Here is a 13,428-nt window from a genome sequence, read left to right as displayed (position 1 = left end):
CTTGCAAGCATGTTTTGCAATTTCATTTTGTTTTGGGAATACTGGAATAAAATCCATTAACACTTATACCGTTTATGGGCACATAAAGTGCCAAGAACGGCGAACATAGTGTTAGAAACTTCAATTTTCAAGATTATTCCCCATTCGTAGAAGGAAACCAATGAGATTCTGTAAAAGTTGCCAAAGATTTTTGATGCAAACTGACTTCGAATAATGCGGATGTGACATTTTGCTGCCCTCATTGCCCTCATAGTCATTGCTAGGGCTCGTTGAACGGAAAATGCTTCTGAAACACAATCCACAGGATATCAAGAACGACGGTATTAAACTTCATCACTTTTCAAAGTTTTCTTAGAGCTTGTTAAATTTGGTTTGTTGCTGAAACAGATTTCACAGGATTTTACGAGCGATGAAATTAGACTTGATCGGTTGTTGGGAAAATCTTAAAGCTCGCTCAATACGTCTTGGTTCTGAAACAGACATCACAGGTTATTAATTACACGGGATTGGTTGTTGGGAAAGTTTTAAATCTTCCTGAATGCAGCTTGTTTCTGAAACAGAAACCACAGAATTTTACGAGTAATGAAGTTAAAAATTTTTACCAACAATAGCTTGTATGTCAACAATTCGATATATTTTTGTAATTGATTTCTTTATACTACCAACTCTTCAATACACGTATATGAGAAAGAATTAATTAAAATTCGGATTGAAATGAATCAGTTAATTCTTAAATAAATCCTTTCGCGCTGTTATCACTAGAAAAAATGATACATTTTATTATGTCGTCAAAGAAGAAGAAGAAGAGACCTTGACTAGATAATATCTCAAATACGTAAGCAAAGCAAATGAATGAAATAGAAGCAAGAGCTAAAAGTGCCGTTAAACTTACGTAGAGAATAGTGGTAGAATTAGAAAGTATTCCCCGGAGTTGGCAAGCAGCCAACGTTGCCGAATAATTTCAAATATCAAGTAAATCAAATTCGAATAAATCTATTTTCTCTCATTTCTTTTTTTACAACTCTATTATTTTGTACTTAATCGTGTAAAATAAAAAAAAAAAATTGTCAAGTATTTATAGCTTTTGCAATTTTATTAAAACTTTGAAGTTTGCGGGTGGTGAACTTCTTGCCTCATCGCATATTACGTTCTGTAATCTTATCTAATTTACTTTTTTTGATGCGATAAATAATAATAAGTGTGGAGATTTTCTTTTTTTTTTGCGAAAAAGCAAAGAAAAAATGTCTAAAAAAATCTTTGTTTTCTTGTAATGCTCTTGACAAAAATAAAGGGGACTTTCCATTTGAAATCCATTGCCTTCGGTGACAAGTGTTAAAATCGCCACAAAAAAAAAGAAGAAAAACACGGAAAATAGATAAAATTATCTAATGTGGAATTTTAAATGTCCGCGCGTAATAACATAATGGACGCAGTTATTAATGTTATAATAATTTATTTAACAGTAGTTGTGGTGCTTTTCTTAATAATTCTACCGATTTTATGTACGTACAGCGCTTTTTTTTTTCTTCTTTTATCTAAACATTTAAATTTATATTAATTGCGATTTATTTCTTTTATAATATACATGTTTTCTGACTGATAAAAACGGAATACAAAAAATATACTGTGTACGTGTGTGTGCGTGTGTGTTGTGTGTGCGCTATATGTAATCTTATCGTTTACTTCAAATCAGCCACGAAAATAAACCACTTTTCCTGATAACAAGTCCTCTGTCGACAAAGCGTTATTATTAGTCGGTCGGTTGATGCGATTGTCACTTCAACTGGTTATCACTCGTTTCTGTTAAATTTATCTTTTTTTTTTTTTTTATTTTCCCTCTTTTCGGTGAATTTCAACGTTTTGTACGAAATGTAAACAAACATTTGAACATTTTTGCAAAATGAACGTTGAATTATTTTATGGAGTTTCTCTAATAACGTTAAGTTGTGTTTTATTTCTAGTCCTTGTAGTGAGATGTGTATACTACTATTTTCGCAAATTAGTGGCTGAATTTCATGTTTCACCGAATAATTCAACAAGACACGGTTCGTATAAAAAAAAAGGAAAAGTGTATTAGAATTGTAAGAAATTGTAAATTAGCTTCTTTACCACTTTCAAGCAAAGTGTAACCACATTTGAAAGAGGTCAACGTCTTGAAAACTGGTTTTGTCTGAGCATACTTTCTTTTTTGTACCTACGCGATCTAGTAGTAGCATTTGTTTTGAAATCACTTATATGCATTTATTTATAAAATCCGTTCACGTAGTGCAGTAATAAGTTAAGCAAACATATTCTGATTCCATTTAACAATTGCAATCGTGCTATTGGTATTGTCATCGTTGTATATAATTGTGATATATCGTAAGCAGATTTAGTAATTCTTCTTTGCCAACCGATCTACTTTTAGCATTATGAAGCAGATCTGAAGAAATTTGCAATAGTCAGCTTAAAGATTCCTACTCCTATTTCACATTGAATACGTAGACTGCCAAAAATTGCAAACTTTTGGTTTGTTATTTAGGAAGCTAATGACCAAATCAAAATCCTCTGGAAATTGTCCGTTGTTGCTTTTTAGTTTTTAATATATTCCATTCGGTGCAAATTAAGTCTTTTGTTAAATTATTCTAAATTTAATGAAGACTGCACCAAAATCAATTTCTAAATTATTTGCGGATATTAGTTTTACGTAGCATCGATTTTAGAACGCAGAAAAGTGCGCTATTTTCCAACTTTATTTTCAATTTCGCTCACTGCGATCGCAAAAGTTATACATACGTTGAAGGTAAAGCGTTGCCCTTTCTTTTCATTGTAAACATCATTGCAAATAACGATGCGGAAACTTTGTGCAAATGTAACCTGAATGGAGCAATTGAAAGCTCTAGAAGAATTAAGGTTGAAAAATTTAATTGTGTTTGTTTACCCCTTATCAAGCAAAAATTGCTTAGAGTAGGTTTGCTTTATGCGCGAGCATACGATTTGCGTAATCAATATCTTCAGCAGCTCTAGTGTACCAAAATCAATCAATGTTATATGTTCCATCTGTTTTGAAATTTAACCTGGAGAAATAGACGCCAATAATCCATACGTTCAGCGGATTCTTCCAATTTTCTACGGGGACTCCAATTGAATAAAAAACGTGAATAGTTCAGCATTCTCCGCGTTCAGATGAATTTTTCGTGCTAAGCTAAAAGCACATTGAGTCTGTTAAACCTTTGAATATTGCAAATGGTGTACACATTGGTACATGCATCCCTCGTTTGGCAAAATGCAAGTAATTGGTACTCAGTTAAATGTAAGATAATTGCGAAACTTTTTCTTCTAATTGTCGTAGAAAGAATGTGTTTGCATCAAAGTTTTGATCTTGTAATTCTGTTCTGCAAGAAAAAATCAAAAATCTCTCTACTCTGATATCTCGGTTGTAAAAAAAGGGAACAATTCTCAGTCTCCTTTATTCCTAGAGCGACTTATGTGTCGAATTAAGCTATTAATGGATTTAATGTGTGGAGATTTTGGGTTATTCTTTTAAACAAAGATCCAAAATCGTAATCACGGGCAGAGAAAGAGAGATGGCTACATTGATTTAGTTCTGCACGACAATTAAGGAAGGTAAATGGTTATTCAATGTGTCCTGTAATGCGTAACGAGCAGAAAAAAAATTTTAATACACCTTGTGGTGGGTATAAAAAAACTTGAAAGCTTATGTTTAGTATGGGGCAACCCGCATAAGTTTCAAATATTAGAGGAAGCACGAGGATTAAAATCTCCATATTAATTTTTGCGGTTTGGAGAACTTCGAGAAAAATACATATCGAATATCACAAAAGTTGTTGTAAAACAAAAAAAAAATGTCGGACGGAGCTTCTAATAGTAACAATGCTGAGTCCAATAGCGATAATGAAGACAAGAAAAAAAGAATGTCGGACGGCGCTTCCACTGGGTCCAACAGCGATAATGAAGACAAAAACGGGGCAGTATTCAAAAAGCCCAAAGCTAAAGTTCCTCTTAACGAGAAAACCAATGATAATGATGCCAATACCAGTGCCATTTCACCAATGCACTCAGATAACAGCACCGCAGTGGAAGCTTTAATACAATCGTATCTGGAAATTACTCATGATCAGCAGTCCTTAGACGAGGCCACTAATTATATGTATGACTCTATTTTGGATGATGCTGTTATGGGCGTGTTGTTAGAAATACATCATTTGGCTAGGACTGGTAATTTGGCTGCATTAGATGGCGTAAATAGCGATGATGATGAGGCATCGTCGTCAAGAACTATTGTTAATATGGAAAATCATGACATATTTGGTGTTCCTATTGGTAAAAAACCTATGGATTGCTGCTGTCCTAACTGTGATAGGACCGTAGCGGCAGTACGTTTTGCTCCACATCTAGAGAAATGCATGGGAATGGGTCGATCCTCGGCGCGCATAGCCAGCCGGCGTATTAACGCCGCCAACGCTGCATCTTCTTCGTCCTCGTCTTCGGCGCGCCCGCAAGCAAATCAGGAAAACAAGGAAACCACTGACCCATCGTCTTCAGATAAACGTCGTAAGAAGGTAACACGTAGTACAACGAAAAAAAAATAATAGCCGTGATCAGCTGTGGTTTAAGAATTGAATACTTTCTTTCCCTCTTTGCTTAAAATAGTTCTTCAATAGATTGGTTTTTTAAAGTTCGCAAAGCAACGTGAGGACTGCGCACAAGCCTTTTTTTCTTTTTTTTTCTATCATTACACACAGGTCGAATTCGTCTTACATTTCATGAACATTTATTTCCCTTTTCCATTATTTAGAAGCAAGTTTATATAATAATACAGCAGTAACCAGATCAAAAGTTGAATAAAAGAATCGTTTAACAATTGGTGATCGTGTCTAAATTCAATTGCAAAGAGCAGGTGTATATTGCTTAAGAATACAAATGCATGCACAAGTAGGTAATGGGTTCTATGCTGCATCCTTTCATTGAAATTTAATTAATACAAATTCTTGTAGGTTCTCGAAACTTGCCGACTTTTGTATTGATTATTGTGAAATTTCGAGAAGATGTAGATTTAAGATTTGCAAAAAAGAATATGAAATGAAAAATTTGGAAGATTCAAAACATTTTCCATTCCCAAATTGTGTCAACAATGAATTTCTAGTTTACAGCGTTGCAATTCCAATAAGTCAAAGTAAAAACAAATGTGTTTAGTACGAAACAGGTTATAAGCAAATCCAATCGGGTGTATATCAAATTGTATACCTTGTATGTCTTGTACATTGAAAGTTTATGTACCATCAGCCATTTTTTTTTTTTTTTTTGGAAAGGAAGCGAAGAAAGAATCGAGCTTTTATCGTAAATCGGAATATTAGAACACAATTCTAGATTTCATGTGTCAACAAAGTGGGAGTAAAAATCAACACTTCTACAACACCTTTGCAATAGCAATAAAAACATTGATTTATTAAAATAATTTTAAATTAAATATAAAACTGGGGCAGAAACTATATGATTCGAGTCCGGTCGCATAAATTGCGACCACAATTCATTCTTTCTTTAAGCATTTTGTAATCCACGCAACTCCTAGGTGGATTCACTTAAAGTGTTTAGGTATTAGTGGTTTTATATGAAGACAATATTCGATAAAAAAGTAAGACAGTCACAGATACGATGAAAGTTAATAAGTTAATAAGATTAAACATTCACTTGTCTAGAGTGCGAACAAATGCAAAAACCTTCTAACCTTCTTTTCTCAGTCTATATGCTGACATGTCCGCTTAAGCATATCTTATTTTGATTGAAATCAAGTCAACTCTCACGAGGAGCGACAAACTTTTCTGTTAGAGGGTAACAAAATCACCACATTCTTGCCTGGCATTACAAAATCCATCATTGAGTGGTTGACTAACGTGGTGTCGATGGTATTGATAATTGGGGTCATTTCGACACTGCGCCCCCGGCATGTTATAACTTCTACTTCTATTGACCGAATATAGCATCGGTTCTAAATGCAAAGTAATTATAATTAAATGTAAAGCTTAGAGAGATAGTACGTTTGACATTAAATAAAATAGCAAGTGGTGAATTGCCGAAAAATTAATGAAAATTTCTTTAGGTGAATGAAAAAAAAAAAATGAAGAACCGCCTGAAGTCATCTTCGTATGACGTATATGACGCTACTTCTCTGCAACCTGTACAAAAAAAAAAGTGAACAAAGGAAGTTGCTAGTGATCAATCCATATTAAATTTGCACTTTAAGCTTATGGTGTTAGCCAGAAGACAAACACAACAACATTTATATAGTCAGTGAAACCCCTGCAATGGATAATCATACAGATGATATATAACGGGACCGTGGATATAGACTGCATGATCATCATTGCCCATTGGATATGCAATTTAGCAGTAAGAGGAATTCTTCCCCAATAGCATTCGTAAATAATTTCCTAATAAAATATGGCGACACCTGTCCCACGGGGAGATACTTCTCGTCTCAAAAATGAGACCGAATGAAAAGAAAGTAGAAATTTTGTGTTCAGCTTTTACTTTAGATATCCGTTCACTATCCTCAAACTGCATGAGTTAAATAAAACAATTATTGGACAACATATCATAAACTCAAGTTAAGTAATTGATGTTTTTTGGTAACAAAGCCACGAATAGTAAGCTTTTTTAAATAACTCTGTTCAGTTGTCTTGTGTCGTGTATTCAAAGTTCCGAAAATATCTGTGCATTTTTTATTCTTTATATATATCTGGCATAAAGTCTTACAAATTTTTGGTCATTATAGATCTAAATTTGTTTAAACGTCTTCTTCTTGTCTCTCCTCGTCGTTACCGCATTTTTTTTTTTTTTTTTTGGTTTTTTTTTCTTTGAAGTTTTTTTCTTTTGACATAATTCTCGTTGATGAAAAGCAACGTAACGTAATAAAAGTGTATTCAAAAAGTTAAAAAGAGAAGAAGTTATTGTAAAAATTTGAAAAATTCATAATGTCATTGGTTTTCATCCCAATTGCTATAGCGATTTCTTTATTACTGATAACGGCTTGTTGTATGTGTAGTTTTTGTTCTCTATCTCATATATTATAACATTATTTATTCGAGTTCATTGCACTGTAAGTTTGTACTAAAGTTGAGGAAGAAAAAAGTTACGTTAGCTTTGAGGCGAGAATCCTTGATACCCACAAACTCAAAGGGAAACAATTCGTTATATGTAGATGGGTCAATCGATTTGGATCGGAATCGCACTTTACGATCTAAATAGAAAAAAAATTGATCATCAATATTTCCTACCTACTGACGGTTTCGATGATTGTTTATATATATGTGAGCCAAGTTGCACATTACGTTTGAAACTTTTTCGTTAAGGACATAAGGAAACGTAATCACGTAAAACTTGAACTGTAAGCGTCAAGTCATGAAGTTCTCAACTTGAATCACGATATTTCCAGCAGCCGGGCGAACGAGGGACATATAGATTTTGATGGTTTAGTACAAATCATTCCAGAATTCAACCGTTAAGTCACCTACAAGGTGTTTTCTTTTCATATATTTTTTGTTGTTGTTGTTGTTGTGAAACGTGTGTCACAGGAGTGTAAAGATATAAAATATTTATTTGGTCAAATTTATCGGTTTTTGCGATAGTTACTCCAAGGGACGGAGATTCATTACTACTTTGCTGGACGCAAAAGCTTTTAGTTTAAATAAATCAATAAGTTCCAAAGGAAAACTTTTCAATTTTTTTGTAAATTTTAATTGGCCGTTTTTTTTGTTTTCAGATTTATTGATACAATTGCTGTGTGACATTTTTAGAAAAGGTGACGGCAATGCACGCCGTAATATTGAAATGTCTGGTTGGTATATATTATAACCTTACGATTTCTAACCCGTCGTTGGTAAATTGGTGTTCTTTAATTTCAATTTGTATGACTCACTTAAGATGTCAGGCTTAACAGATATAAAGACTTCATGTTGCAAAAAGAAAGGAGAAAACGCTTGACTTATTTTGAATTTAAAAAAAAATTTCATTTTTTTCTCTTAATTTTAGTCCATCGAAAACGGTCCATCAACTCGCACCTAGTGTTCGCGTTAAATCTTTTTGATATGACTGCTACATGGAACATGAAATTTAAGAACAAGATTTCACCAAGTTACACAATTCCCGACTCATGAAAGCCTAAGCCATTCTGTGTACAACACTCCCATGAAGTTCACATGAATCCGAACCTATATCTGTGATAGAGTTAGAGAATTAAGTCGTGAAAAATAACTAATTTTTATTTCATTTTCATGATTAAAATTTCACCGGATCTCTGTTAAAAAGTTGGTAAGAGGTATTTCAAAGCATTTTCGAAGATTTTGAATGAATTGCTTTCCGTTTTGAAACAAGAAATTTTTGAGATAAATAAACCCTAAGAACCGCTTCGATCGCCAAAACTACGGTTGGGGAAGCAACTTTATCTCAGATTTATCTACTCCTACAATTCTTGTAAGATTAATTTCAACACTAGCGACTAATGGTTCTCCTCAAGTACACTTGAGAAAAAAAATTTTATAATCTTCGTCTGTCTCCTAACTCATAGGCTAAAACTTGCAAATTTTTTTTTAATTTGGAACTTTAAAATTAATTTTATTTCTTCCTTAGAGACCGAAACTTACCTGAATCAGGTCAAAAAATTCACTCATGACTATTAAAACAATCACATATATGAGCAAAGCGCTTTAGATAATACCTTGTAGCTTCTATTTTAACGAAACATTTCAAAACCTTTTGTTAAATTGCGCAAAAATATGTTTTTGAGATATATTCATAAACGATATCTGTATAAACGGACTTTACGCTTCATTTGCAATCGATTATCAATTTAATAATAGGTGTTAAAGCGTCCATCGCAAGTTGAATATAACTTTTCCCTTTTTATATCGATTATCGAACAATTTCATCAAAACGTTCGCAAGACTTAGAAAGAGTCTTCACGGCCCCTACACAGTAAATATATTCCTGATCAATGTCAAGCATTGAACCCTTTTTAAGCACTTGCCTGTCGCTCTGCCTATGTAACGTTTGTGATGAACATTCTTCTAGTCACAAACGTGAACGTAGTCGTTTCAACTTTAGCAAGTCTTTACGCGCAGCCTTGAGAGAAAAATAGGATGCGCCTACAATTTTATTTATATTTCTCATTTCAAGTATGATCAAAAATTTATATATAGATTATGAGGTATTTGAAGCTTGTTTCTGCGCATTAGAAAAGTACTGGAAAAAAATTAAATTTTGATTCACTATAATACTGGGTGAGCGTGTTCAATTATTCCCATTGCATGCAGTTGCTACAGCATCGTGTATAGCAAATGCGTTAATTTTTGTACATTTATCTGCTACAGTTTACGAATAATGAGCGAAAATGAGCGAAAAACAGTAGTGTCTTCAGTTTGAATAGTCATGGAATTTGGCCCATTTGCAATACCAATGTGCGTGGAAGAACTTACTATGTTTCTATAACTAATAAAATAAGGGGAGCACCTATCATAATTGCATTCTTTACTCGTGTAATTTATTTAGGTTACCGGGAATTGCAAAGGGGCGCTTTGCATATGCGTCTTTTGTTACTGTTCTTTCTTTTACAATTTTTCTTTAAATTACTTCTAGCGACTTATGGTATGTGATTAGGAAAGATTATGGAAGGATTATAGGTTTAGGGAAGGGAAAAAAGGAATTATTTCCATACAATTGCAAAACTATTACGGACAGACGGACGGACATGCTTAAATCGATTTAGAATTTGCCGATTCAGAATATAAGCTGATGATGATCAAGAATATTTATACCGACCGTTGCAAACGTTTTGACAAAATCCGTATGCCCCCCTCATCCTTCGGTGCTCGGTATAAAAATACATAATTAAATAGTGCAGCAATCATGAGCTTATTGTCTTTTGTCACCTATCAAACTTTTCTCTTTCTCTCTCTCTCTCTCTCTCTTTCTCTCTTCACACTTACTTCTGACCACTTCATCTTCTCACAGGTCTTTTGTCATCTACTCCGAAATTTATTGGATAATAATGAATTTAAAATCTTAAGTGGTAAATATTTAAACCAAATTTAAGTCAATTGACGTTTATGCAAACTGAATTTTCTGACCATTGCTGGAGATAATAAATCTTATTATACTTTAGCCTTCGGATTAAATTTCAGCTTTATGTGTTAATTTTCTAAAGTGAGTTAAATATTGGTGTGATTAGGAAAAATGTATACTTCGTGGGAACCTCCGTACAACTGATCAATGGCAGTATACTCTAATAGGAATAGCCAAAGGCTTATTCGACTTTTTCGATTCATTTTCCGTTTATGTGGGTGGGGTATGCACTTTTTGTTCTAAAGTGAGTACAACATGCCTCGTAGTTTTTTTTTCCTTATAACGTTTAAAGAGGTGGTTTCTAAATAGCGAAAAGTGTTATCACATAATGCTCTGATATCGGAAAGAGTGGCAAGCCAATGGTAGGATAACTTTAGATATATTTTTACCGTTTAGTTGCTCATTTACCAACGTGAGAACGGGCGTACTTTATTTATAACAAAAACACTTCTATGTATGGAAAAACTGAAACTGATTAAACTCTTTTGATTTTTTTAGGTCGAGTGTAGGCAATAAAATACCTTCAGAACACCTTTCAATATTAACGGAGTTAGAGAGAGAATAAACGAGTTTGCATAAGATCACTGGATCAACTTTGCATACTTCAAATATGCCAGTTACAACAAAACATAAAACCAGACAAACGGACGGACAGCCAGACAAATGTACATCGATTAAGAGAGAGAATGACTCGGTCAGTAGAACAAAAGGTGGGTCTATCTCGAGTTCTTCTGGGTGTTGCACCCATCCGCACAAACTTAAAATGCTCTTAGTTCACAAGTGGTGTAGGGGCTATATAAACCGAGTAGATTAAAATCGAACCGGTTAGGAGCTAAAGCAGCAAAACTTTTCGCTTGCATTCAAGTTGATGGTTTTTCCATGCATTAAAGACGTTATTGAAAAATTTTTCAGCTTTTTTTTTTTTTGTAATTTTAAACAATCTTTGTCGTCGTAGCCTTAGGACCAACAATCTCCATGTAGAGTTTCGTAATAACTTTTTCTTCTTGGTGATTGTTCCTTAATTGTCCTTAACTGTCAATGGCAAAAATCAAAATAATTTTTATGAAAAAATTTGTGGCAATAAATCTCGAATCCAAAGATATTAAGTATATATATATTGCAAAATGCATTTTGGATCTTTTTTTTGAACTTTCAGGTAAATATAATTTGGTATTTTTGCAATTTTTCCTTTATCTTAATACAAATGCGAATAAGTTGTTAAATATTATTTCAGATTTTTAGTCAAATTATCTATGTATATACACACAATCACTAATACATTGTCAGCGGAAAGAATTTTCGTCGATATCGTCTAAAAATCAAATTCGAATTAGTTTTGTGTTAGGATGGGAAAGGAGAATAATCTGAAAATGAAAGCAGATGTAAAGCATTTTTCCTTTGCCTATGGCCATCAAGCTTAGGTCGATGATTAAGAAGGAAAATTGCATACAGTTCACCTTTTTCCACTTTTCGGCATATACATAAGTGCTTTATATCACTCTACCTGATAAGCTCCTCTTTTCTCCAAATCCGACCTTGAATTTATATGAGCCCTTTAAAGATATTAATAGATCAGACAATTTTCTTGTTCTTTTTCTTTTTTGTTATCTGTGTAATTTTATAAGATATATGGACTCGAGTGATGATAATTTGCTGGGAATTTCTTTCTATAGAGTTTCGTTGTAGAGCTCCGAATTGTGTAACCCATTCCAAGTCAATTACGTTCTTATCGGTCGATTGTGGTCGCCGGGAAGAATCGCTAACTAACACAAGGAAATTAAAACGCTACGAAACGATCCTTTAAAATGATTATTCATTTAAGAAAATATCTGCCTTAAATATTCCTAGCATCCCCCTAGCAATCAGCATGAAACGAGTAGAATTCTCAAAAATTCTCAAAAGGTTCTCTAAAGTAAAAAACAAAATTGCTTTAACATGATTAAAATTATGCCCTTAGTAAAAATAATCACATCTCATCTCGGCCGTGTTTCCATTTGGCTAGATGGCCCAAATTGGATTCATATAAGACCGAGAATAGACTGTGTGATGCGATGAATGCCGCTATAGCGAATTGAAATGAGTCAACTTTGTATTGTATATAAGAATAGAAGAATATTCTTCTAAATGAACCCTTCCTCGTATCATTTCATATTGCAAGATATGTTACTTTCAAGTCATCACATTGCTCGTAGACATCAAATAAATGTTTTTAATAAGCTTAACAGGTTTCCTCACCTCGCAGAAAATGATTATAAATAAATGAGATCAGTGGATTTCAAAACTTTTTATTCCAAGTCCTTTGGCTAACGTCTTTAATACACTTTTCCGTTTTCTTTTTTGTATGTTCTTTGTAGACCGTCAAGGCAACGTTTTTACGATACATGACGAAAATAATCAAGTGAATCGATACAACGATATTTTTTACATAGAAACGAACAATGCAGATGCAGCCCGTGCACGTGCTCAACTTGAGAAAGATGATAAAGATTTGCCCACTTATGAGGAGGTAATGCGTATCACATCTGCTGCAAACAGTGCATCTACTTCCATAATGGCTGCGACTTCTACCTCAAATGTGAATACCACAAATACCATAGATTCTACCCTAGCATTGCCACCGTATTCGGCTATATTTTGCAATGACCGGACCGGAGCGGTTAATAGTTGCGAAAGATCAGCGGCATTATCTTCACCAAATGTTGCTTCAACATCAACGGAGCATACCACAATTGCATTATCATCATCGTTAGGCTTTTCAAATACCATCTCCACGCAGACACAGACGGCGGCGCCACCATCCTCATCATCAAATGTATAACGGCGTACTAATGATAAGAACGCACTTGGTTTTACGTAATGTGTGTTCGAGTATATATATATATATATAGATATATACCTATGTCTGCTTTTTCAAAATGCTTAAAACTTAATAATAACAAAATTCCGAATATATATATATATATATATATATATATATATATATATACATACATAAATGCATACATAGAAATATATGTTTATTATCTTCATGTATACATACTTATGAATGTATAAAATATTTGGAAAAAGGTGTAAATATATTTATAACGTAGTAGAGATATTTACAATTTTTAACAATTATTTAATGTAAACGTTTTATTTTTAATCGTGTAAAACATGTTGGGCTAGAAATAGGCTTTATATTTCTAATGCACTGCAGAGAATGAGTGGTCGAGATCTATTTATTAGAAATATGTAGACATATTTTATTATGAAATTCGTAACATAATAAAGATTAATTGCTAAGATTAAAAAAAATAAATAAATAAA

At 33.4% G+C, this 13,428-nt stretch overlaps 2 protein-coding genes across 10 annotated transcripts in view; both read left to right on the top strand.

Moving 5' to 3' along the window:
- The window catches only part of LOC119636885 (cell wall protein DAN4), a 29,535-nt gene extending 16,513 nt beyond the window's left edge, over positions 1-13,022 (top strand). For 2 of the 9 annotated variants that reach the window (XM_038032577.1, XM_038032575.1), the window contains exon 3: positions 12,474-13,016. In XM_038032577.1, coding sequence (XP_037888505.1) covers positions 12,474-12,937 — 464 coding nt within the window. In that variant the 3' untranslated portion in view covers positions 12,938-13,016. Of the gene's footprint in view, positions 1-1,244; positions 1,503-1,961; positions 2,046-7,787; positions 7,838-12,473 lie in introns of those variants that run through there. The other 7 variants (XM_038032574.1, XM_038032578.1, XM_038032580.1 and 4 more) reach the window with 7 other exon arrangements.
- Positions 3,454-4,866, top strand: LOC119636884 (SAGA-associated factor 11 homolog). The gene has a single exon (XM_038032570.1). It carries the CDS (start codon positions 3,846-3,848, stop codon positions 4,590-4,592), a length of 747 nt encoding a protein of 248 aa, XP_037888498.1. The 5' UTR covers positions 3,454-3,845; the 3' UTR covers positions 4,593-4,866.
- Positions 13,023-13,428: the final 406 nt, after the last annotated feature.

The sequence above is a fragment of the Glossina fuscipes genome, unplaced genomic scaffold (genome assembly GCF_014805625.2).
Source record: "Glossina fuscipes isolate IAEA_lab_2018 unplaced genomic scaffold, Yale_Gfus_2 42, whole genome shotgun sequence".
NCBI classification, from domain to species: domain Eukaryota; kingdom Metazoa; phylum Arthropoda; class Insecta; order Diptera; family Glossinidae; genus Glossina; species Glossina fuscipes.
The sequence above is the reverse complement of the archived record's forward strand: the minus strand, read 5'-3'. Positions and strand labels throughout refer to the sequence as shown.